Below are 25,706 nucleotides of genomic sequence, written 5' to 3' on the forward strand. Positions count from 1 at the left end.
TCATTATTGGGTCATTAATTGACTTTGTTTGATCAACAAACATTCTTTGACAAAAAGTTCATAGTGCTCCTGGCCCATACTGTATGGCGTTTTACAAATGTATGTACCTCAGAGTCCATAATGAGCTGGGTTTCCAGTGTTAGCAGATCACCACTGTCCTCTATAAAAGGATTTTCATTTTCTTTAAAGACCTCAACAAGAGACTTCACTTCCTTTGAAATGGAGTTCGGACAGTTGTTGTTCTTAGTTTTTAGTTAAACTATGAATGGTGCCTTCTTCAAACTTTGTTTAGTAAAAAAAAATGGCGAAAAGGTGTGAAATCTCACTTAATATTACTTTTTTTAAGTATTGCATTTAATAAACAAAGCAGATATATCAAATATGCTGAAAACGATCAAAATATATTTCTGAGAACATTTGGTAATAGGTTAAATAGTTAAATTTCTTAGTTTTTAAATATCCCGAATTTTTAATTGGGATGGAAAAAAAACCTATCCGAAAATATATTTGTCTTTAAATTTAAATTTTGTGCTTCAAAATTGATGTAAAACAAATAAAATGATAGGATCATTTACATTATACCTAAATACACTTTTTCGCCAACACTTCGTGGGAAAATATTGAATAAAAAAGGTAAAATTTAAAACAACCTTTTTCCAAAGTATGTGAGACACACAATAGTATGTTTAATGTTTTTTTGACGTGATTTTGAAGAATAAAGGCAATTTCCATAACATTTATACATACATGCTCAATCATATTTTATTGGAGCGCGAAGAAGAAAACATATTTTCGAAAACTGACATAAACTTGGTATCGATGTGTACAATGCATTGAAACTTACTAACTGAAGTACCACATAGTTTACAATTAATTTATTTTTTCGCAGTTTTTTCGTATTTTTCCATTAAAAAAGATTACTAGGTTTGTCTACCTAGTATAATTCATTCCTTATGCCTGATTGGGAAGTCGATGTTCTCACGTAATATTACCAATTTAGGAATATACTTAAATATTCCAATTGTATAGTGTAAGCCGTCGTAGCACAGTGGATACAACGCCGGACTGCAATTTTGGCGACACCAGTTCGAACCCGAACTCTGACACTTTTTTTTTTCATTTTGGTATTTTTTTTACAATTATGATATCAAAGAGTAAAACATTTTATTAAATAATTGTCATGAGATTCGTTACAGAAAAAAGGTGACAATTTGGTTTATAGTCCCTTTAAATTAACCTTTTAACAGATATTTGAGTCAATCAAATACAAAAAGATTTATTTCAATTGAATATCTTTGTTCGTTATTATTCGCATCCGTTTCTATAAATGTTCGCTTCAATTAAGATTAAATGTATATGAACTATGTGAATTCGGTTCTTTTTCACAGTTTCAGTTACCTCCCTTCGTCCATCTCAAACGATTGAACACAAGTCTGAACAGTTTGTTACATGCTGATCAAAATGAAATAAGAAAAATGTTCTATGAAGATAATGAGCACTTCGAACGTTTCATCGACATCCTATGAGGAACGAGTATCAATCACGTCTGTCTGCTGGATTTTCCGATCTTTCGCCGTTCTGACTGTTAGCCCCTGAAACATAGATAGTCAAACTTAAAGGCTACAACAAGCATTGTTGGGTATAAAGTTTATTCAAAGAGACATACTTTTGCGTTTGCTTATGGCATGTTGATCAACGCATCTGATTTGAATTGAAAATTAACTACAGGTTATAATTCACCCATTCACATAATTCTGGTGTATAAGCACCAATTAAAAACATTCTATCATAAGATATGGTAGCCCAGGACAAATAGTCGCAAATAAACTGACAGGGCCCAATTTTGAAGTATCTTTAATAGAATGTAATAAATAAAGTTCTACTTAATTAAGATCGAGCCCATGTAATTTGTGGAAATAAATCGGTAGTTGTGTTCTTTTTGATACGCCAAGACGATGTTTCCTGGCAGGGTTCTAATCTAGGACATCTTTGATGACAAAACGGACATCCAAACATCTATCTCTATATAACTGTTAACTGGATTATTTTATCTACATGGCGAAAACATAGCAAAAGCATTTTTGACACCACTAGATCGAAATAGATATGATCCAGTCTAATTATCTCTAAAGCATCGGCCCATTATGTCAATTTTACTGGAAAGTGTTCATTTCAAGCTTTGCGAAAATATAATAATGCATACCAGATACAGCTAAATATTGGATATCATCTCCACCCATACCGCCCTCTGGCACTGCAGGTAGCGGAATCACTTCTGTAAGCAAATTAAGTGCGTGACTGTTAGGAAACATAAGATGATACAATTCGTTAACTTATTGAAGCAATCCTATTTCTCTTTAATAGCATCTTTCGAGATAACTTTTGTATATCTTACCACAATTCCTGAAGTTTCAGAATTGTGTCCTACAGAATTCAGAGCAATTATTTAGCAATTTTAAAATACAATTCGAACTTGCTACAAAGGCCAAATGTTTCACTTCATTTAAAACTTTTTACTCTTAAAATAAAATGTTGGTCAGTGATCAAAATCAAGAAATATGCACTTCTGTAAATATGGTTATCGTGTTAAGAGAAATCTTCATAACAATATCAGCAAAATGATTCGATAATCAAAACTATGATCAAAATAGTTTTAATAAGATTCAAGTAGAGATCCAATATTATTATAGTGTTGTTTTATCCCCTTCAAATTAATGTCTTAGGGTTAAATAGTTGGTTAAAATTGCCACTATAACGGGTATTAACTAGGTTTTGATAATTTATTTTTATTCTTTAAATAACTACAGACACGATGATCACCTTTCTACAAAAACGTCAAACGCTTACTGTAATTTCACTGTGCACATCTTTTACAATGTCATATGGTAATGTTTCGTTCTTGTAATTCAATTTGAGAAGCTGATCATTTATTAAGGTCTCAGACTAAAGTTAGTATAAGTTGTTATAAAGTACATGTTGAGATAATCAGGAAACAACTTATGCAAATCTTAAACCCTTGCCTTTACCAATGACGATATATTTCTGGAAGCTTTGTGTCTCTTCTTTGGTGCATGTTTGCATTTAAAATATGATTTCGGATAAATTCTAGCCTACTGCCCTTGTCCATGTAGCTCCATTTGTTTTGTTGTAGATTTGGATGAGTTTTGGTAGTTGCGCAATAACAAGACCCAATATCTATAAAGTGTTAGGTTAACGAAGGTTTATTTTCAACACCACGCATTCGAAAAAGAAATAAAAAGTTCTTAGAATCTATGTTATCATCACATCTGAACCATATGTTGAGTTAAGTTAAGTGTTAAGTATACTTCCTGTTTCACCAAATAATTTGGAAAAACTTGGATTACCAGGTGAAAGTCGGACTTTTTAAAATATCTAGGTATACCCCTTTACATCATTAAATTTTGCTGATTACTTCAAAGTCAATGATATGTAGTACTTTGTTTGATGTTTTCTTTATTTGGTAAAAAAACTATGTACAATCTTACGTTCGAACAATTAAAAATAATTACTTGATACTCGAATTCTGTCTGCCATTTGATTGATGTGTTGTCCACCATTTCCTTGGCCATCATCTGTAAGAGTCAGTTTTAAGATAATGTGTATTGGTACATATATATGTTAAAAACATAGTTCAGTACTTCATTATTTAATAATTTAGTTGATTACATTGTTAAGTGAGAATAGTTGCATTAGAGTAAACCATGATAAATTATGTGTTTAATATATTTATCAGGATTAGTTTAGAATGTTCTATTATTACATGTAAAGAAGTTATAAAATAAACATGCTTCTTGTAGAGTATGACAGAATGGCCTTAAGGATCTTTGTTGTTGTTTAATGTGTATTGCTGGTTTCTGTTTTTCCTTTGAATTGATCTTGGATTGATTTTTGTTTGCAGATTAAATTTTGAATTGATTCATATTATTATAAGATAATAACATGTGTGAATGAAATTAGAAACAAGCAGTCATGCCCTTCAACTTAAATAATTATGTTAGTATGTTTTACCAGGTTCAATTGAGTTCGGAAAACTTATGCTAAATCTTGTCAAGCATTATATTGTTTCTTAAATTAAATCTTAAGAAAAATTATGAATGCTTTGATCCATTATTTAGTGAACAAGGTTATGTTTGAAGAGAGTACACTATGTTTCATCACACTCTGAATTTAAATTTAGTGAACTTGAACCACAGTTTAAACTTAGGTTAGAAGTGAAACAGATGCAAAGGAGATAGATGCAAATGCCGCAGTTAGAAAAAGAACGTGAACAAAGGCATTTTTAGTTAAAATTGAAGGTGTTAGAATTTCAAGGGCGTGCAGTCAGTCTGAACCAAAAAGGTGTTAAAAATTATTTTGACAACGCCATTAGGCTTCTTTAACCATTTCGAGATAAAGTAATTGACAGATATGTGCTACACTTTGAACAGGATGCAGAAAATTTTAGATGGTCATACTATTCGTGGACTATATAACCATATGACACAAGATCCTGTCAGTCATTGAAAAACTTTTGAAAATTTACTTCAGTATTTGTCTCACTCTAAAATGTCAGACAGAAAGTTGAAACAAAGGTATGACGAGAATGCTAAAGAGAGCATATTTAAACCTGGAAATATTGTCTTTGTTTTTGTGCTTAAACCTGACAAACCATTACAGGCTAGATGTTTTGGTCCATACATTGTTGACAAGAACGCCAGTTATCCAAACTATGTTGTAAACATTCACGAGATGCGTTAACGAACACAAAATGTGTCAGGCTAACATTAATGCATAGACAGAGATAGTTCTTTTACGAAACCAGTGTTAGTTGTAAGATGTATCCCACTAGAATCGTGTGCAATTGAATCAGAGTACAATTGTGATACTCTGATCCTGGACAAGTTAAGTTTGAACACTGCGACATTCGGAACAAACTAGACCAGAAACTTGATTACCTGGAACCGTCACAAAGGTAATAATAGGATCTATTGATATGCGTTTATGAGCTCTTAAGTCCTGATTTTCCAATAAGACTGATAATTCAGTGATTGGTATCGTTGCGGAAGACTTTGAACCAGCAACTTAAACAATATCCCTTCAGAATGAATTCTAGGAACACCAATGTCAAAGAGATAAAGTAAAATATGTGTTGGATAAAACAGAACAAAGCCACAGCATATACAATATTAACAAATTTCGGTAGTTGCAAAACCTGACAAATTTACTGATAAACGAATATATTGCCAAAACAGCTTTTGAGAGACTGAAAACAATAAATCATTTCTCTTTGCACCGGATGTATACAATTTATAAAAGTAGGCTGAGGATGTCAGTAACATTGATACGGATGCTGTATCGGGGTACATGAGGACTGTATTGGGGTTGAATATCCATTGTGTAACCTTTCTTTATTGTTTAACGAACACCAGAGACTTACTTTACAATAACGCTCTTATGCTTGCTTTTCAACATTTTGAAGTTTATTTGACTTCTTCACATTTACTCATTGTTTCTTTCAGTGATCACAAACCCCTCATTTATTTAAATCAATTGAAAATCAAAAATCAAAGGAAGCTGAGGTGGAGTTTTTTGTTGCAGGAAAATGATCATGAAAAGAAACATATAAAGGGAAGAGAAATAGTTGCAACAACAACATTTATATTTTTTAAAATAATTGTTGATAATAATATTAATGTCATTTGATATAATATTGTATAATGCATCCTTTATACTTATTATCCATATTCATATCAGTTACATGACACTTATTGTAATATGTTATATGTGGATGAATTTTAAATCCTACATCATAATAATGTGGTTTTATGGTGACCTAGATTCATTGAAATCAACTATGTTTTCCCCGTTGATAATTTTGGAATGTATTTTTCAAAATTTGTTTAAAATGTTCTAAAATTGTCTATGTATTTCATTTTAGATGTTTGGGATTAACCAAAACTCATATACCGTTTGAAAGTCATTGAAAGATTTGTGTTGTATTTCCTGGAACTATATTTTTGAAATATTGGGCAAACTTCTCTGATCTGGGGTCTATCTAAAAATTTCTGTGAAAGTTTACGTGTTTTAAAAAAATTCCATAGTGCCAGAAAATTTCTGAAATCTTGGAATTAATGAAAATGTGGATTACATTTTAACCTTTTGTGGGACTTATTTTGAAAGTGGTGTTGGATTTAAATAGCGATCCTACTGTGATTTCAATATTCGATAAAGTATATAAAATGTGTTGTAATTTAAAGGTTGTTGCTGGTTGCGTTTGGTGGTCTTTACAAAAGATAAAGCCAAACTGACAATATATCTTGCTTAGTTTATGGTACTTTTAGATGCTTGTCAGTCATAAACACTACCACCACAGCATACATTTAAAAACTCCTTTGCATGTATATATTTATCACCAATGAGATCATCCTACAAAGTATAGTTTGTGTCAATTCCAATGCTTAAATAAAAATATAACATGCAACAGAAATTTATCCGGCTGAAAAACTATCCGAAATACTGGTCTAAATTATATTAACGTATAAAGTCAGCTTTGCTTGATAAGTGAACCGTGCTTTAGTTTCATTTTGTGAAATAATTAAGACCTAAATACGAAAATGGTCTTTAAAACAATGCTGCATTGCGTTTGAACTTATCACATGCCACTAGAAGTGAAAAAGATCTTACACTCGTCGGCCATTTTGAAAACGCTAAAAACTTCCTCTGAGATCATCAGTCACGTGCTATCGATTGGCTTTTAAAGTTAAATGTAAACAAGGTTCCACTGTCTTATGAGTATGGCTTTTAGCATTGATAATATAATGACTATTGAAGCCATTTTAGCTTTTGGCCCATTTTTAAACATATATTAATTTTTGTTCCTTTTTCCGAAATAATTAAAGCTCTTTCGTATATTATTTCGAACGATATTGATGCGCCGAATTCGGTAAAGTTCCAATTGTAATGGTATATGTATATGACTTGTGATAATTAAACAACATCAGTGTCATATTAACTTTATTGCAAATTATTATTTATATTAACGTAATAAATATATTGAAATAGTTCAACACATTAATCTAATATTTTGCCTTGTTTTTTGCTGTATTCAATAAATTTTTCCGCGCCTTTAAGCTGGCATCGTCCTCTGTCCAATCGAGACTCAGGGTATTAAAATTACCGAAGTTACATACGTTTTTTATTTTATAAGTTTAGCTTTATTTCAACTTTGGTAGCTCCTAGTGTTTAATGTCACCAAGCCATATTATGTATATAACAAATAACAGAATATTTTATTGGATTTAGAAAGAAATTGTTAAATTATACCTTTTTAATCCGTAGATTGATCCAAAAACATAGTGATTTGTCGAAACTATTGTAAGACAAATTGAATAAAAAGTAAGTTTAAACACGTACAAATTGTTCCTTCATGATAAGGGCATACAAAAAGTTAAACTTAGTTTATTATGGCTAAAACCAAAATCGATCACGTTAAACAAAATATCTACCCCGTATGATCAATACACCTGAACTGAAATCAATACGTATGAATGTCATTTATGAATTATAAAGTGGATCACCTGATAGGATTTTACAACAGATAATTCATTCTTCCATACCGGTTATGTTTTATATGCCGGAAAATTTATCTTTCACCAATCAAGAAAGATAAGTTACGCGCAACAACACGCCAATTGAAAACAAATAATGTTCAAGTTTATGCAATTTAGATTATGAGAAAAAACACGAATGAAAAAAAATCAAAAAACTATTTGAAAAGTAATTTACGAAAAAATTCAAACTCTACATTCTTCCATATGGATAATGCTTCCAGTGCTGGAAAATCCACATGAAAGATAGGTCACGCGCAACAACACGCCAATTTAACATATTTTAATGTGCAAGTTTATGCAATTTAGATTATGAGAAAAAATAAATGAAAAATAAATTAAGTACTATTTGAAAAAAACTACGAAAATATTCAAACTCTGTAAATAACGATGTTCTTTCAAAATAATTGACGTCAATAACTGCTTGTCATGACGTCAGTGAACTCTGCGTACAGGCAAAATGTACAACAAGTGTATATATTTAATGCCAAAATAAAATACCTTGAAGAAAAGGCATGCAAGAAAAAGTATCAATTATTTGTTGCCGGCACGGACGGAAAATGCGGACCTTCGGGCATGCAGCGAATTTGCCATCTGCAACGGAGACACATGAACACAAACATTTTAATTAGTATATTAATTATAAGAAGCGTGCACAATTATAAAGTAAGTATAAAATGGTATTCAACTTCTAAATGTATCGCAGCATTGACAAAATCGTTCTTCATTGGAATACGATAACGAGCAGATATACATGTATGTATATGTAATGTGTGTGCAGATGTTTTAAGTCTTGTAATAAATGTTATGCAGGAATAACATGCAACCGTAACTGCGTGTACATTGTGTGTACGGTTGCGCGACAGTGTCATCAGTAAACGTCTTCATTATTATTTATTGACGAAACACACTCCACTTATTGTGCAGTTATATGTTTGAGTGGTTTGAACACCAAGACAAAAACAATTTTTATTGCAATGTTCCAATTTAGGTCTTGCATTTCGCAAATCAAACTTGGAAACCAATATGGCCCCACATGTCACTCAGAATTTCAGCTACTTGATGGGGAAGATATTCAAGGTTGCACGACAATTTTATCTTGCGTGTGTCGGTCGTGCAATGCTACCAAAACTGTCATTTTATGGGGTGTTGTCTTTACTGGTTTCTTCAGAAATGTTATCTTGATACTGTATTGTTTTTAGGTTCGTTTGTATATTTTCAACAGTAGTAAGTTGTTGTGTACGTTCTATCCGCCGTTCTTGTGTAGGTGGATGCTCCCCCAAAAATGCGTCAAAGAGGGCGCCAATTGATTGAAGGTGAACAAACTTATTTAATTGTATTATGCATTGTTATGCGAAACATATGATAAGCAAACTCATTTGCAATGATATAATTTATTTTATGTACAAACAGGTCGGGTCTCAACTCAAGCAAGGACAATTATAACATTGTAAATAACATATTCAAGCCCTCGTCTATTCCAACTAGCAACTCGAAGAAACGACAAAAAGAGGTACATGGCTTTGAACTTCTTATCGATTCCAAATATTAATCAAATACATGTAACAATATATCAGATATATACTGTCAATCTTATGTTTAATGTTCATATGTCGTTTTTGTATAATAAATTGAAGTAAGTATTGGTTAAACCAAGTCTAAAGTTTGATTATAGTATTTGAATATGTAGGCGTGATCGATTTGTGTGTGTGTGTGTGTGTGTGTGTGTGCGTGCGTGCGTGCGTGCGTGCGTGCGTGCGTGCGTGCGTGCGTGTGTGTGTGTTTGGTATTCCAGGGTAAAAGGCAATTTGAGAAACTAACCGAATCAGCAATTTATACAAATCTTGACACAGTGATCTCCCGTGACAAATATTGCCTCGTACTTGACTGAATACGATTCATTGTCATATTTCATCAATACAATTTATACGTTTGTATAAAAAGATTTACAAAATATACTTGTTTATTGGAGTCAAAAACAACAACAACAACAACACAAATATGAAACTGTAACATCTAAATTATCGATTCGTATACACATATGTATGATATTTATTAATTAAAACTTACAATGAAAATGAGCATGTATTAGTTAAAACTCTAATAAATGAATCTTATAGTTTCTTATGTGTTGTTTTTGCTCTGATTTTGTCTGGTCCCTTTAACCGTTATTGACTTTAGGTGCTGGAAAGTGATTAATTCGAAAGACATTAAGATGCGTTAATCACTAGTTTTATATCAAAATAATTACAATAATAATGCAGTGCTAGAACTTCATTCGCGACAACGACGCACGCCGGTAATCACCTGGTTGCAATCCAAATACCGGGGGACCACATGTTAAATGCCGTTTATGGAGCTGCCTTTTTACCTGGACGAAGATGTAAATCAATTACGGCGGCTATCGGATCGTTGTCATCAGCTTTGAAGAAATGGGCATAATGAATGAAATTGGACCAAGTAATATTAAATTGAAGTAGGAAGTAACGCTATGCGAAATTTGTATTTGTTGATGTGTCTAACATGAAAAACAAACTAGCCTGTTTTAATCTGTTTTATAACCTCATTTTCTATTTTAATGATTGTTGATTTACCGTATGAATTTTGCAAACCGAAACGAACTAATTAGCATATATAAAAACAGGTTGAACGGACAATCGATTATGTAACTTTCAAAAATGAATATAAGCAGTAATATAAAAATAAACCTTTCCCCTATAGAGTTAACCGGAAAGTTGGTGAGGTGTTTGTTTTAGATTCCCTAAATTACAACGTGTTGTCCTACTTATAACGAAACGTGTGGAAACCAATAATCGCCTTCATATGTCATAAAAGATTCATATTTTAACAATCAAATGATAATAAACTATCATTCCACATTAATGTTTGATTCAATAGCCATCATATAAATTGCATACAAGTTCGTAGTTAGTGGAACAAAATCTTTTTTTTAAGAGCAACCTTCGACGAAGCTGATTTTTAAGGCTGTTGGCCGCAAAGCTACAGACTTTTGTAGCGCAAATCTAAATCAGGTATCGTTAGAGCTACTTTTTGACATTACATGTTATGAGAACTAATGCGAGGGGGTTGCAAATGGGGACTTATCGTGTTATGCGAGTTAAAAAAAATGCATTTAGAATCACTTTATTTACATACATGTACCTTTCTAAGATGATTTCACGTAGGTGTGAATTTGAAAGCAAGCCGAATAATCTTAATTTTGGCGAGGAACCGAGGGGAACTGATAATTACGCAGAAAATGGAAATATGTGGACTTTACCTTCTACAAATAGTCTGAAAGTTCTCAGCCAATATCGGGTTTTATTTACACTAAGTCTAGCAATAACGCTGTGAGATGCGAGGTGTTCAGGCGTAGAAAATCATTTTTTTTATTTCATTTGATCAAGAATTCAATTTGCGTATTTAGAGAGGGTCAGAAAAATGAAAACGTTTTTAGGGTCAGACGTAAAAAGTAGTTTCTTGTTAAATGTAAATAAAATACTTGAAGAATGATAAAACATGATGACAAGTTTAAATCAGAGTTCTCTGTTTAATCGATATTTGAACATGCGACATAAGGTATTTTGCCAAAAAGCGTAATTATTGCTATTTAACATTGAAAGATTTAAGACATTGCAAAATTATTTTTAAATGAGTCTCTGTCAATTGTTGTTGGTGAATGTAGAATATTCAATTTGAACATTTAAAGTGTCACCAAAATAAATGTGATAAAACCCCTTAAACATTTTAACTTCTTACTCTGGATAAGTCTTGCATGGACCTGTAGTATATTTTATGCTTGGTTATGTGTTTCCGATCTCGTTAGCAGACAGTACAGTTTTACACCGTGTGCGCACACTCAACATTGTGTTGTTTGATAAAATATTGACATACCGTTAAGAACAGAACAGAACAGAACAGAATTTTATTTAGACTTATGCTCATGCATCTCGTCATACACAAAGTATACAAATAATTATTACATACAATTTAACAATACAGTGGTCAACAATCAAAATCTGGAACGATGTCAAAGCAATATGGAGAATGTTCATTTGAAAAAAACATTTAGTAAACATAATTACTATATTAAACAATATAAACAACATAAACTTTAAGTCACTGCAAAAATATTTTAATTATACACGGTCATTAATTAAAAGAGTCCTTCTGTTATTAGCCTGCAATAAATATTTGCACAAATTCACAATAATTGTCTTATTTTGGTTGTTAATTAGTTCAATAAACTTGAACATATTTGGACGACAATAATAGTACCTTTTCAAAAATTGGTTGCGTATATCATTATAACAACTACACTTAATGACAAAGTGGAATTCATCCTCTAGTTCATGTAAGTCACACAATGTACAAAAACGTTCATTTCTTGGAGTTCTATTAGGACCATATCTTTTAGTTTCAATAAACAGATTATGAGATGACATCCGTAATCTAGTTAAGCATTTCCTATTAGTTTTGTTAAACAACATATTTAAATAATCGGCCATTCCAAATTCATTGTGCAGGTGGCTGAACACAGGAATTAGTTTAGAGCTTGTGTTGATATCTCCCCTCCACTTATGTAAAAACACGTCAATAAGACGTTGCTTAAAAAGACATATAAAGGTGTTTGGTTCGTATTTTTCGGGATGGAGCCACACATCTAAAAACCCATTTTCCTCAAGTACGTTCTTGATTTTGTTAGCCCAGGAATTATACCCATTAAGACACAGTTGAACTGATTCCCGATAAAGAGAATTAAGTATAATATTTTTTGAATCTTTGGCCTTAAACCAATATTTTATAATTTGAACATATCTATTAATATATAACGGGTATCGTCCTAACTCCCCATATACTGCTGCTGTACAACTACTTTGTTTAACCCCCAAAATAGACTTACAAAATTTGAGATGGATGCGTTCCACCTCTTTGGACTTAGATAAACCCCATACTGGGCAACCATATGAAAGGATGGAGCCAACAAAAGAATCAAACAGTTGTAATGAGATTTTCGGGGGAACATCGTACTTATTTATATTCTTTAATAATATATGCATGGCTTTTAGTGCCTTTCCGACTACAAATTGGTTATTTAGGACGAACGATCCCGTATAGTTTAAAACCACGCCGAGATAATTAAAATTGTCGACTATTCCAAGGGGTTCATTATTATAATACCAACGTTCGTTGTGTCGCACGGAACCTCTATTACGGAATACAACTACCTTAGTTTTATCGGTATTTACCTCCAATCCCCATATTTTGCAATATTCGCACAGACGATTCAAACTACTTTGTAAATCTTCCACGGAATTTCCTAAAATGACCATATCATCCGCAAACAGAAGTAGCATGATGCATATTTCATATATATCAATACCACAGTCACTACCCTGTTGCAAAAATAGCTCTAAATCTTCCAAAAATAGAGAAAAAAGTATTGGAGAATTATTTTGGCCTTGTCGTAGACCAATAGATATATCAAAGAAATCGGAAAATGAATTACAGTGTTTTACACACGACTTAACTACTGAATACATTGCCTTGAAAATTTTTAGTATTTTTCCGTCCAATCCCATACGGAAAAGTTTAACCCATAGCGCATTCCTATACACGGAATCAAAGGCCTTTTTCAGATCGATAAAGGCACACGGTAAGCGCAATTTTTTAAACAATGCTGATTCAATAAGATTATGTAAGACAAAAATGGCATCCTCTGTACTACTTCCCTTTCTAAATCCAAATTGGGCGTCGGACAAAATATTATTCGTATCAAACCAAGTTTCAACTCGTTTAGTGAGTACGCTTGTAAATATTTTCCCTAAATTACTAACCAGAGTTATGCCCCTATAATTATTAGTATCATTAATGTCCCCCTTTTTATGTATCGGAACGATGAATCCTGATGCCCATGATGCAGGGAAATAATCTCCATCTAGAACAGTGTTAAATAAATCGGTTAAATGTCCAACTAATATGTCTAAAGTTTCAATGAAAAATTCATTTATCATATTATCGCTAGGACACGCAGCCTTATTTCTTTTTAGACATTTGACAGCACTCCGAACCTCGTCGTGAGTTATAACAGCATTGAGAGATTCGTACGTAGGATCGTTGATATTAAAATCCGAATTGTTCGCAAAATCATCAATCTCATCTATTTGTGCCGACTTTATATCGTTAAATAAACCAGCGAAATAGTCTTTAAAATTCTCAATATCTATGTCGCAAGCGGGATTACTCGTCTTTGCCCTAAATTTACTCCAAAACTCCTTAGGTTGTTTATTGCGTAAATCATATAATTCTTGCGCCTTACGCGTAGTGTAAGCTCGCTTAGTTTTGCAAATAAGCGTTTTATATATCCGCTTTTTATCGCATAATATATTTCTATTAACATCCGATTTATTCACATTAAAATTCGTAAGGGCATCAACATATGCCATTTTAGCAAGATAGCAGTCGTGATTAAACCATTCGTTGTCGAATTTTTTCTCACCATTGCGATTTCCCGAGCATTGTTTACCAAAATACGGTTTCGCTGTGTTTAAAACGAGTGACGAAAATTCATCAATTAATCTATCTATTTCATAGGGCAGCGGATTACGTGATATATTGAAAATAGAATTTATGTTATTCAAATTCGCGATTAAATCCCTGCGAAAATAGTTTTTATTTTCATCACGCCATTTATATTGTACATAACTTGAACCGCTAGAATGACTTCGCGACGGATTAATTTTATTGTGAATCAAAATATCGAATAAAAGCGGTGCATGGTCACTAAACTGATTAAAGTGACCCACACTGAAATTCCTGAGTAATTTATAATCAATATCCCTTGCTAAAAGGTAATCAATAGTACTGCATGTATTACGGCAGAAATATGTATACGCCCCATTGCTATTATCAATGCCTAATCTCCCATTCATTATGCGCATATTGGTAGCCTTACAAAAGTCAAGCAGACGAATGCCACGCCCATTGCATATTTTATCTTGTGAGGCCCGTCCACTACCTTCATCATTTAAATAATCATCAGGGTCTAAATCCCGTATAATATTATCATGTAAAATGTAATCTGGTCTATCCCCTGCTCTACAATTAAAGTCCCCGGCTATTAATATTTTACCTAAGGATTCAAAATAAAATATGTCATCACTTAATACATCGAATAAATTTGTATCAATAATATTATTAATTGGTGAGTCATCAGACCAAAAATATAATCCACATAAATATATATCATTTTTAAGCTTAAAGAAATTCTTATCAATTTTCAACCAAATGATACTATCATAATGGTTGCGAACAACTGTTATACCGCCACAAATTTCATTTTTAACATAGACTACAATACCACCAGAGTTTCTTTTGGCATTTTTATGTTTGTATTTTCGAAAATAATTAAAACACTTATATCCATCAATGTTTATATTTGAAGAAGAATTAGTCCATGTTTCAGAAAGAATAACTATACCGTTTCCATCAATGATATTTAAAAAGTCTTCGTTTGATAATTTGTTTTCAGTGAGTCCATTGCAGTTCCACACAACTATTTTCAGTTCATTCTCCGACCATTCCTAGTTACTTTTACACGGCTTTCCGTCGATATATAAGGTGTCATATACCAGCCAGGCCCGTTTCCCAGCTTCCTTTGCAGCCTTCATTTTAGGGACTAGCGCTCTTCGTTTCGCGGTGATTTCCGGTGGAAATTGTTCGCTGACAAATAGTTTCGTTTTCTTGAGGTGATGCCCCTGTTTTCGAACCATTTCGCGATCTTTGAAGTCAGCAAACTTGCAGATGATGTTACGATGGCGGTTACCGCCCTCAGTACGTGTACCAGTGCGATGTGCCCTTTCAATTTTCATATTGTTAGCTATCTCCTTAGCTATTTTTAACTTTTCAGTCATGTTTCAGTCATGTTAAGTCTATGCATTTTTTTTCTTTTGACTTTTACAAAATTGAATACTTTATATCCCCATGAGAAAGTTGAGAAAACTTTACGTTCATGAGGTTATTAAGAAAGTCCACGTTTTGTTTGAATAGCTGTCGCTGTATTAAGTCTGTTTTGTTTCAGAAAAATAAATAACGAAATATCACTTTCTTATCAAACGCTTACACTCATTGATATATTGTTTTTCATTTCTGTTAAGCGTTTGAGTGCAGCCCTGTAGTTCACGTATCATATTAGTATTTAATTGTGCATCTAGTGTCCTTCGACGGGTATTGCAGGTTTCCACTGTTTGCTTGAATCATGTAAGTAGATTGTCCAGACACGTCACGCACATTTTTTTGTAAAACCTTTATTCTGAGGTAGCATCCACATCGCAAATGAATCAAAATATTGCACATTATTATAAAAAAATACATTAATAAAATACAAAATCAAAATGTAAGTTTGTCGAAATAATGTGTGTCAAACTATCTTTTCCACCAAGTAGCCTGATTGTTTGAAATTCCATTGTTAACAAGGCCGGTCCCTAACCTCTGGTTTAAAGATCCTGTCTGATGACGGTTTGGTATAACGGGGAAGTTCATATTTTGGGAACCAGTCCACGAGCTCTGTCGAACAGCATTTCCAAAACCATTATTGTTCATCCCCATCTGCTGAAATCCAGGCCATTGCTCAGTGCTGAGCTGGTTGTTGAACCCCTGACCTCCGAGCACCTGCTGAGAAAGCCCATCTCGAGATTGGGCCAAAGTATTGCCGCCGATTCCAGCGTTAAGTTTCTTGAATGTTTCCCATGGATCGCTGCCGGTACCGGCTGTAAGCTGAATATATAAATATAAATATTTATTATATAATTGATGTACTCTAAACTAAAATAAATAATCTCAAAAGCTATTCTCGTATAGAAGCAGTTTTCTCTTGAACATAGCTCTTACATCATCTTTTTCAATAATAATGATGTCAGAATAAGCGGTGAGTTAAAGGGTTGTAAGTAATGTAATGATGTAAGTAATTATTAAACATTTACTGCACATATTCTAAGTGAATGCATCTATACATGACAAGCGTAAATCGCGAGAAAAGTATAATTGAAATTATGACTGTTTTGTACCATAAGCATTTGGATTATTGCACGATATAGCTTGTTTTCTATTTGACGAAAAACGGTAAATGATACAATTTGAAATTGCGTTGTTTTATCCGCAGTATTAGTATTACTGCACGGAAAAAGCTCTGCCTACTGGTCACCGCTGAATTGCCTACTGGTCACCGCTGAATAATAAATACACAAACGAAAAGAAAACATCCTTAATTATGGTAAAATTTGCTTTCACTGCTTGAATCACCTAGTTATACTTACATCACTGTTGATAGCATTTCCCTGTGTATCAAGAGCCCATGAATTTAGGCCACTGGATGAGCCATCAATCCACTGTCCATTCTGACTGTTTAGACCAAACTGACCATTCTGACCGTTAAGTCCAAACTGATCATTCTGACCGTTTAGTCCGAACTGACCATTCTGCCCGTTTAGTCCAAACTGACCATTCTGACCGTTAAGTCCAAACTGACCATTCTGACCCGTTGTCCACTGGTCTGACCACTGAGTTCCAGCACTCATAGAGGGCGTATTACCAGGAAAGAATGGACCACCTGGATGTAAGAAAGTAGAAGTTGAGCTTGTTTCTGTAGTATTCAAAGACTTGATAACGTCCAAATATATATTGAATCGCCCTTTGAAAACAATGTCTTTTATTTCTCTATATGCAGACTTTAAACTGAACTTGAACTACATTTTATAAAACATTAAGCTTAGGAATCCGATTGTGTATAGTTTTGCTATATATCAAATACTGCCATTGTTTGCAAGTTTATCGTTGTATACGTTTCTCTCCAGTCAAACAAAATATGACAAATTTAAAGCAACACTTAAACTTACCAAATCGTGTAATTCCTGTCCATGCGCCATCTTGGTCTCTAGGTAGAGGAATCATGGGTATAAAAGGAGATGGCGCGAACGGCAGAATGTTAGCAGGCATAATGCGCACATCCCTTCGGGGCCACATTGGCTGGGCAAAGGCGCAGACTATCATTGCCAGGATTAGACAAACGATGGACATTGTTTTGCACATTTTCCTTTATTTTTGTGGTAGTGTTTTAGATCTTGTTCTGAAAAGAGTAAAGCACTTTTTTATAAAATTTTAAAGCAGTAAAATAGACAAATATATCGATATACAAAATTGGTTTTCATAATTTGGATACAGTAAATTTTAATAATTAACAAAACGGACCAAACTGTGTAACATGTTTTGATTAACGTCAAATCAAGCGTTTAACTTTGTTTTTATACATGATTTTTCTTTCGACTTTTGTCATAAAAATCAATTTAATCTGTATCTTTAAATAAGAGTGTTCAGATTTACTAACCTCCTTTATTGATTTATGTCTTGTTGTTATACCAGCAATCTTATGATGATGGTTAGGCAGATGAGCTTGTTTAAATAGCCAAAACCAACTAACTCTTGTCATTGGTAATGACGCGACGGAAGTTGCAGGCCCATTCATGACAAATTATAGAACTTTCACCCATCCAACAATCGAAATAATGTAAATAAATTAATAATCACCAAATTAAATAATATATTTAGGACTTCCTATACGTCATTTGAACATTTTTAGGTTTATCGGCAATTTTCTACATGCTACGTAGGTAGTAAATGTCAAGATACAGGATATTCAGCTGTCATTTTAAATGAAGTATCAATGCTCGCATACTCAAATTATTCAAATAAAACCACTTTACTGAATATGATTCATTATTTTAATGAATCAATTTCATTTACAGGTTTGTATAGATATAATTTATATAAAAATGCATGCATGTTTTGGGCAAAAACAACAACACAGATAATATTTTTGTATATTTAGTATTTAGTATAGTATATTTTAACACATTTATCATAGTTTCTTAAACACATGTCGATTATACAATCAAATACCAAAGTGTTATTTAGAACTCTAATGAAATCATTATACAATTGTTGTTTTTCTCTCAGATATTCGTTTGGTCCCTATAAACTGTACTCAACTTTGGATGAGTGAGGGATATCCATTCGAATGCCATTAAAATGCATGATAATATTTACAATAATCAAGTCTTTTTCACGTGATATATTGTGGAGACAGTGTTAAATTTCAATCGCGACAACAGTGCACATCTGTCCTCTTCAGGTTGCCATCCGAGTACCTGAGAACAACTTGATTATGCCGTTTTGGCGCCACCGGTTACGGCAACCACTGGATTGCTGTCCTCAGAATTGAAGAAATTGGCATATATGAATGGAATTGTACATAGGGAATATTATGTAAGTCGGTCGATCCGTGGTGTTGTATCACTTCTCGTTGCTTGTGGAAGAATCCGTATCACACGAGACCTTCGGTCTTCGGTCTCGTGTGATACAGTGTCTTCCACAAGGAACGAGAAGTGATACAACAACACGGAGCAACCGACTTACATAATTTTCCATTTATCTTGTACTTTCAAACTATTTCTGAATAAAAACAACAAACTTTGTTAACGTTTTAATTTCATCGAACCCACAAACACTTAAGCAACTAGACAAAATAGTACCAATTAAGTAAACATGTACAATTCAGAATATGGATGACGTATGAATTAATTAATTCACGCGACATTGTGTGACGTCACTTATGAATTGACTTAATTGAAAGTAAACGTCTGCCATTTTTAAAAGTAAACGGTTGTCAGATTGAACTGTTGAACTGGTTAATGTGAGTTTTATTCATGGAACTAATAACTTTACGGGTACTCAAACACTGTCACTCTGTCGATTAAACGAATCCGTCTACGTTTGTTTTTGTGTGGCGATCTGTCGTAGTGGTTGGTAGTGATTTAACAGTTGAGTAGCGGAGTATTTTGTCTTTTGAAGTGTTTGAGGAAATTTCTTTGGACATGTGGTTTGCGATACTGGATATCATTTGGGTGAAGATGTCATCCGATCGAGCCGGTACTGCCAACGTTTGATTGCTTTACTTTATTAAGATGTGCTGTCATATACATCGGAGCAATACCACTATTTCAACGATTTGTTTGTATTATAAGTAAACCCGGTCAATATAAAAATAGAATTGGAATGGCGGAAATTACCGAACATGTACCATTAAAAAAGTGGTCCCGGTCGACTTTGTGATACGGAAACAGAAAATAACAGTGTGTGATACGGGAATTTTTGTCCGATCATTTGTATTTTTCAGTTAAAAAATGCAGTATTATTAAAGGAATATTTATAGGTATATAATAAAAGTGAATATTGAATTGAAGAGAAAAGTTACGCTGTGTAAAGTGCAAACTGTTGTAGAATCTCAATTTCTTTTATAAATGATAAAAAAATCATTGTAGCTTTATCATTTGATTATTGAAAGCACCGAGAAATATAATCGTTGCAGGTAACATAATGACGCTCGTGGCATTTGCTTTATACTAACATCATGAACGGATACACTTGTGTTCGTCACTTTCGAAAATGAATGTGAGAAGGGATTGTTTACAATTTTCCAACAGTTAAGCGAATTGTGGATATGCCATGACTAGGGCATGTGTTTGTCTACGTTTGAATGTGTTTTCAAACTCCAAACTGATTTTCAGTTAATTTTCAAAACGAAAACCATAAAAGCACGTATTTGTTTTGTATATATGATTGTTGTATGTCAATAATAATTTATATCTGTGGCGATATATATCTTAATGTTAAGTATAGCTTTTTAAGAATAGACTATAAGTATATGGGCGAAAGTGTGAGATCCCAACTCGAGCGTAGGGTGTCTTGCGGACATTAGATTTGACGAGTTTCCAGAGTTCAGCCAGTGCAAAGAGTTGGATGCTTTTTCTCCCACCTCTTTAAAAGAAAATGTGAAAATGTAATTTATTTTTAACTTGACTATTCTAAGAATAAGGAGGGCTATACTACTCGCACCGGCGTCGGCGTCGTTGTCTGAGTCGGCGTCCGAATAAAGTTTAAGGGCAAGTTGTGATTTTCACTTATAACTTCAATACCCTTCATTCAATTCAATTCATACTTCTAACAGTTGTTCAAGACCATCACAAAATTAGGTTGCATAACTTCATATCATCCTAGATACAAATTATAGCCCCTGATTGATTTAGGAACTTATGTTAAAATTTTAGACGTTTTGTGCGGCTAAAGTTTAAGGGCAAGTTGGGATTGTTACCAATAACTTCAATACCCTTCCTTCAAATCACTGAATACTTCAAACAGTTGTTCAGGACCATCACACAACTAGGTTGCATTACTCCATAGTATCCTAAAAACAAATCATGGCCCTTGATCGACTTAGAAGGTTTGGTTAAAGTTTGAGGGCAGCTTGGAGTTTTCACTCATATCTACAATAACGTTCATTCAATCGACTTCATACAGTTGTTCGCGCTCATAACACAATAAGGTTTCATAACTCTATATTATCCCTCATACAAAGTATGGCCCTTGTTTATTTCATGTTTTTTTTTCTTAATTCTTCCTTTTTAATTATTTTATCTTGACTATTAAATAAAGTGGGCTTTACTACTCGCCCCCGCGTCGGCATCCTGTTCAAGTTTTATGGCAAGTTAGGATTTTCACTTATAACTTCAATACTGTTCATTCAATTGACTTCATACTTCACACAGTTTAATTATGGCCCTTGTTTATTTTTTTCATTTTTTTTTTATTTAAAAAAATAATAAAAATATTTTCTTTAGTTCGACTATTCAAAGAAAAAGGAGTCCCGGTGTCGGCATCCAGTTTAAGTTTTAGGGCAGATTTTGTATATCATACAAGGCAGCGTAATAGTCGTAATCACTTTCTGACAAATATCATGATGCTGTTAATTCAAGTGACGTAATACCTCATACTGATAAATGTTTTGTCATATACGTATTACATCAATGATGAATTCATTTCTAAGATAAAGCGGCGTGTAGTCGATCGCTGTCCTACGACAGCCCCTTTACATACGTTTTTATATGTGCTCACAGCACATTTGCGACCATTCTTATGAACGAGTGTGGTTCAAGATATCTTGAGATCATGAATTTCGTTTGAATACTAAATGGATGTGAGAAAGATAGTTCAAGGGACTCGATCGTTCACGTGTTTAGGGTCGGACAGCAACAACATTGTTTTCTTGTGAAATGTGAACAAATACTTAAACAATGATAAAAGATGATAGCAAGCTCAAATGAGAGTTCTATGTTTAACCGATAATGAAAAATGCAAAATAAAGTGCTCTGATTTGCCGAAAAGCGTTATTCACGCTGTTAAAAAGTGAAAGATTTAATTTTTAACATTGCAAAAATATTCTTAAATTAGTCTCTGTCAGTTGCTGTTTGGTGAAGGTAAAGAAGCAGATAAGGTAAATTAAATTTAACATATTAAATACGAAATATGTCCAATACGGAATGTGTCAACAAATCTCAACATTTTAACTTGTAACTTCAAATAAGCCTATAAAAGATTTGTAGCATTGTAGGTTTGGTTATGTTTAAACTCCAAATCGTTAGCATGCAATATTATGTTGCACCATGTGCTCCGTCTAAGCATTGTGTTCTTTAATAAATCATCGTCAAACCGTTAAGTCTATGCATTTAGTTTATTGCCTTTGACTTTTATTCAAATAAATGCTTTAATTTATATCCCAAAACGTTAGAAAAAAACATCATCATGTGTATGAAGTTAATAAGAAAGTCACCGCTTTGTTTCGATAACTCTTTAATACTCGATTAGGTTTGACTGAAAGGTTTTCGTTGTATTAAGCTTATGACCATATTTGCTGTTTAAGAGGTTTTAAAAGTCCGCTTGATGTTTGTTTTTGAGAAAATAACGAGTTTACCCTCTCTGACCAAATGCCTAGACTCATTGATAAAATATTTCATTCATGTTTAACCTTTTAGTGGTGCCCAGTATATTTAATATATTATATTAATGTTTAATGTACATCGAGTGGCCTTCACCAGGTATTACTGGTTTTACCTCCCCTATATATTTATCGGCCTTTTACGTTTAATTGCTGCCGTGTATAATTAACATACGGTAGTATCCTAATGTTTAGTGTGCATTTATTGTCCTTCAACGGGTATTGCTGGTTTTACCTTCCCTATATCAATAATATACCTTTATTGGTCTGCTATACCTGAGAAATGTTTGTGTTCCTAGATTTTCCCCAGAATAGTTTGCTTGAATCATGTTTGTAGCTTAATCAGAAAGGTCATTTACGTTAAATGTAAAACACATAAATACCATTTCATACAACAATATTTATTCTTAGGTTGCATTCACATCGTATATAAATTAAATTATTGCACATTTTTATAAATAATACATCAATAAATATTCAAAATTCAAGTATAAGTCTGTTGCAATAAGGTTTGTAACAACTACTTTTTCCACCAAGTAGCCTGATTGTTTGGAATTCCATTGTTAACAAGGCCGGTCCCAAACCTCTGATTTAAAGATCCTGTCTGCTGACCGTTAGGTATAACGGGAAAGTTCATATTTTGGGAACCAGTCCACGAGTTCTGTCGAACAGCGTTTCCAAAACCATTATTGTTCACCCCTATCTGCTGAAATCCAGGCCACTGCTCAGTGCTGAGTTGGTTGTTTAACCGCTGACCTCCGAGCACTTGCTGAGAAAGCCTAGCTCCTGATTGGGCCAAAGTATTGCTGTCGATTCCAGCGTTAAGTTGCTTGTATGTTGCCCATGGATCACCGCCGGTTCCGGTTGTAAGCTGAATATATTAATACAAATATATATTATATAATTGATGTACTCTAAACTATAATAATAATCTCAAACGCTATTCTCGTATAGTAGCAGTTTACAGTTACAGCACCTATTATCTAAGTGAATGCATCTATACATGACAATCGTGAATCCCGAGTAAAGAATAATTGAAATGATGACTGTTTTGTACCATAAACATTTGGATTATTGCACGATACAGCTTGTTACCTATTTGACGAAAAACGGTAAATTATACAATTAGAAATTGCGTTGTTTTATCCGCAGTTTTAGTAATACTGCACGAAAAAAGCTATGCCTAATGGTCGCTACTGAATTATAAATACACAAACGAAAACAAAACACCCTTAAGTATGGTAAATTTGCTTTCACTGCTTGCATCACCTAGTTATACTTACATCATTGTTGATAGCATTTCCCTGTGTATCAAGGGCCCATGAATTTTGGCCACTGGATGAGCCGTCAATCCACTCTCCATTCTGACTGTTTCGACGTAACTGACTATTCTGACCGTTAAGTCCAAACTGACCATTCTGCCCGTTTAGTCCAAACTGATCATTCTGACCGTTTAGTCCAAACTGATCATTCTGACCGTTTAGTCTGAACTGACCATTCTGCTCGTTTAGTCCAAACTGATCATTCTGACCGTTTAGTCTGAACTGACCATTCTGCCCGTTTAGTCCAAACTGACCATTCTGCCCGTTAAGTCCAAGCTGACCATTCTGACCCGTTGTCCACTGGTCTGACCACTGAGTTCCAGCACTCATAGAGGGCGTATTACCAGGAAAGAATGGACCACCTGGATGTAAAAAAGTAGAAGTTGAGATTGTTTCTGTAGTTTTTCACATAAGTATTCAAAGACTTAATAACGTCCAAATATATATATATATCGGTTCTCCCTTTGAAAACAATGTCTTTTATTTCTCTATATGCAGACTTTAATACTGAACTTGAACTACATGTATAAAACATTAAGCTTAGGAATTTGATTGTGTATAGTTTTGCTATATATCAAATACTGCCATTGTTTGCAAGTTTATCGTTGTATACGTTTCTCTCCAGTCAATCAAAATATGACAAATTTAAAGCAACACTTAAACTTACCAAATCGTGTAATTCCTGTCCATGCGCCATCTTGGTTTCTAGGTAGAGGAATCATGGGTATAAATGGAGATGGCGCGAACGGCAGAATGTTAGCAGGCATTATGCGCACATCCCTTAGTGGCCACATTGGCTGGGCAAAGGCGCAGACTATCATTGCCACGATTAGACATACGATATTCAATGTTTTGCACATTTTCCTTTATTTGTTCGGTAGTGTTCAAGATCTGGTTCTAAAAAAGAATTTTTAGTTTTAAAGCATTAAAATAGACAAATTTATCGATATACAACTCAAGTTTAAGGATCACTGATTTATAAACTTTGCATATTAAAACAACATTATTGTCATTAGTTTTCATAATTTGTTTCAAAACAAAGTAAATTTTAATATAAAACGAAACGGACCAAACTGTTAAATGTTTTGATTAACGTCAAATCAGTTTTTTAGTATGCTTTTTTCTGTCGACTTTGGCATTAAAAAATCAATAAAAAACTATATCCTGAAATAAGAATTTATAGACTTACTTACCTCCTATAATAATTTATTCCTGTAAGATCAACAAACTTATTATGATGGTCAAGCACATAAGCTTGTTTATATAGCCCAAACCAACTGATTCTGGTCATCTCCAATGGTAATGACGTGACGGAAGTTTGAGGCCCATTCATGACTAATTATAGAACTTACACTCATCCAAAAATCGGAATCATAAAAATAAATTACTAATCACCAAATGAAATAATATATTAAGGACTTCCTATACGTCATTTGAACACTTTTAGGTTTATTGGCAGTTTTCTACATGATATGCAAGTTGTAAATGTCAAATTTCAGGTATTCACCTGTCAACAATTTTTGAAATATCAAATTATCGCATATTTAAACTATTCAAATAAATAAGATAACTTTATGACAAATGTAACAACATTAAATGCTCACAGTTTAGAATAAAACGAAGAACACATTTGCCTTACAGTTGAATAAACCAATATGTTTTCTTTTAAAAAATATATTTAATATTATTTGTAGTTATAATATTTATATATTCAAATAAAATAGTCATATTCAGAAGTTTATATCAGAATATTGTTTTCGGTAAATGATCTAAAAGCTTTAAAATCATGAATCAATTTGTGATGCACTTACGGAATAAAGTAACTATGCATAGCATTGATATCAATACTTATGCGAAAAGCTACAGAAACTAGCTCAGTAGCAAAACGTTTAA

At 33.3% G+C, this 25,706-nt stretch overlaps 1 protein-coding gene and 1 long non-coding RNA gene across 2 annotated transcripts; both read right to left on the reverse strand.

Moving 5' to 3' along the window:
* Positions 1-1,147: 1,147 nt before the first annotated feature.
* LOC128214779 (uncharacterized) lies at positions 1,148-7,502 on the reverse strand. The gene is made up of 4 exons (XR_008257971.1): positions 7,324-7,502; positions 3,531-3,593; positions 2,204-2,275; positions 1,148-1,592 (listed from the first exon to the last, which is right to left on the reverse strand). It is a non-coding gene; the product is annotated as an uncharacterized LOC128214779 (long non-coding RNA).
* An 8,529-nt stretch (positions 7,503-16,031) lies between these two features.
* Positions 16,032-24,634, reverse strand: LOC128215075 (uncharacterized protein DDB_G0290685-like). Its single transcript, XM_052921800.1, has 5 exons — positions 24,481-24,634; positions 23,775-24,175; positions 23,104-23,362; positions 16,922-17,214; positions 16,032-16,382 (listed from the first exon to the last, which is right to left on the reverse strand). The coding sequence occupies exons 1-5, from the start codon at positions 24,632-24,634 to the stop codon at positions 16,032-16,034; spliced, it is 1,458 nt and encodes a 485-aa protein (XP_052777760.1).
* Positions 24,635-25,706: the final 1,072 nt, after the last annotated feature.

Source organism: Mya arenaria, chromosome 13 (genome assembly GCF_026914265.1).
Source record: "Mya arenaria isolate MELC-2E11 chromosome 13, ASM2691426v1".
Lineage (NCBI taxonomy): Eukaryota > Metazoa > Mollusca > Bivalvia > Myida > Myidae > Mya > Mya arenaria.

Coding starts and splice junctions, on each gene's coding strand:
- LOC128215075 (XM_052921800.1), bottom strand. CDS start 24,634: ATGATAGTCTGCGCCTTTGCCCAGCCAATGTGGCCACTAAGGGATGTG. Junction 23,363..23,774: donor GAAATGCTATCAACAATGAT/GTAAGTATAACT, acceptor TAATATATTCAG/CTTACAACCGGAACCGGCGG. Junction 17,215..23,103: donor CTTTCCCGTTATACCTAACG/GTCAGCAGACAG, acceptor TCTTACATCCAG/GTGGTCCATTCTTTCCTGGT.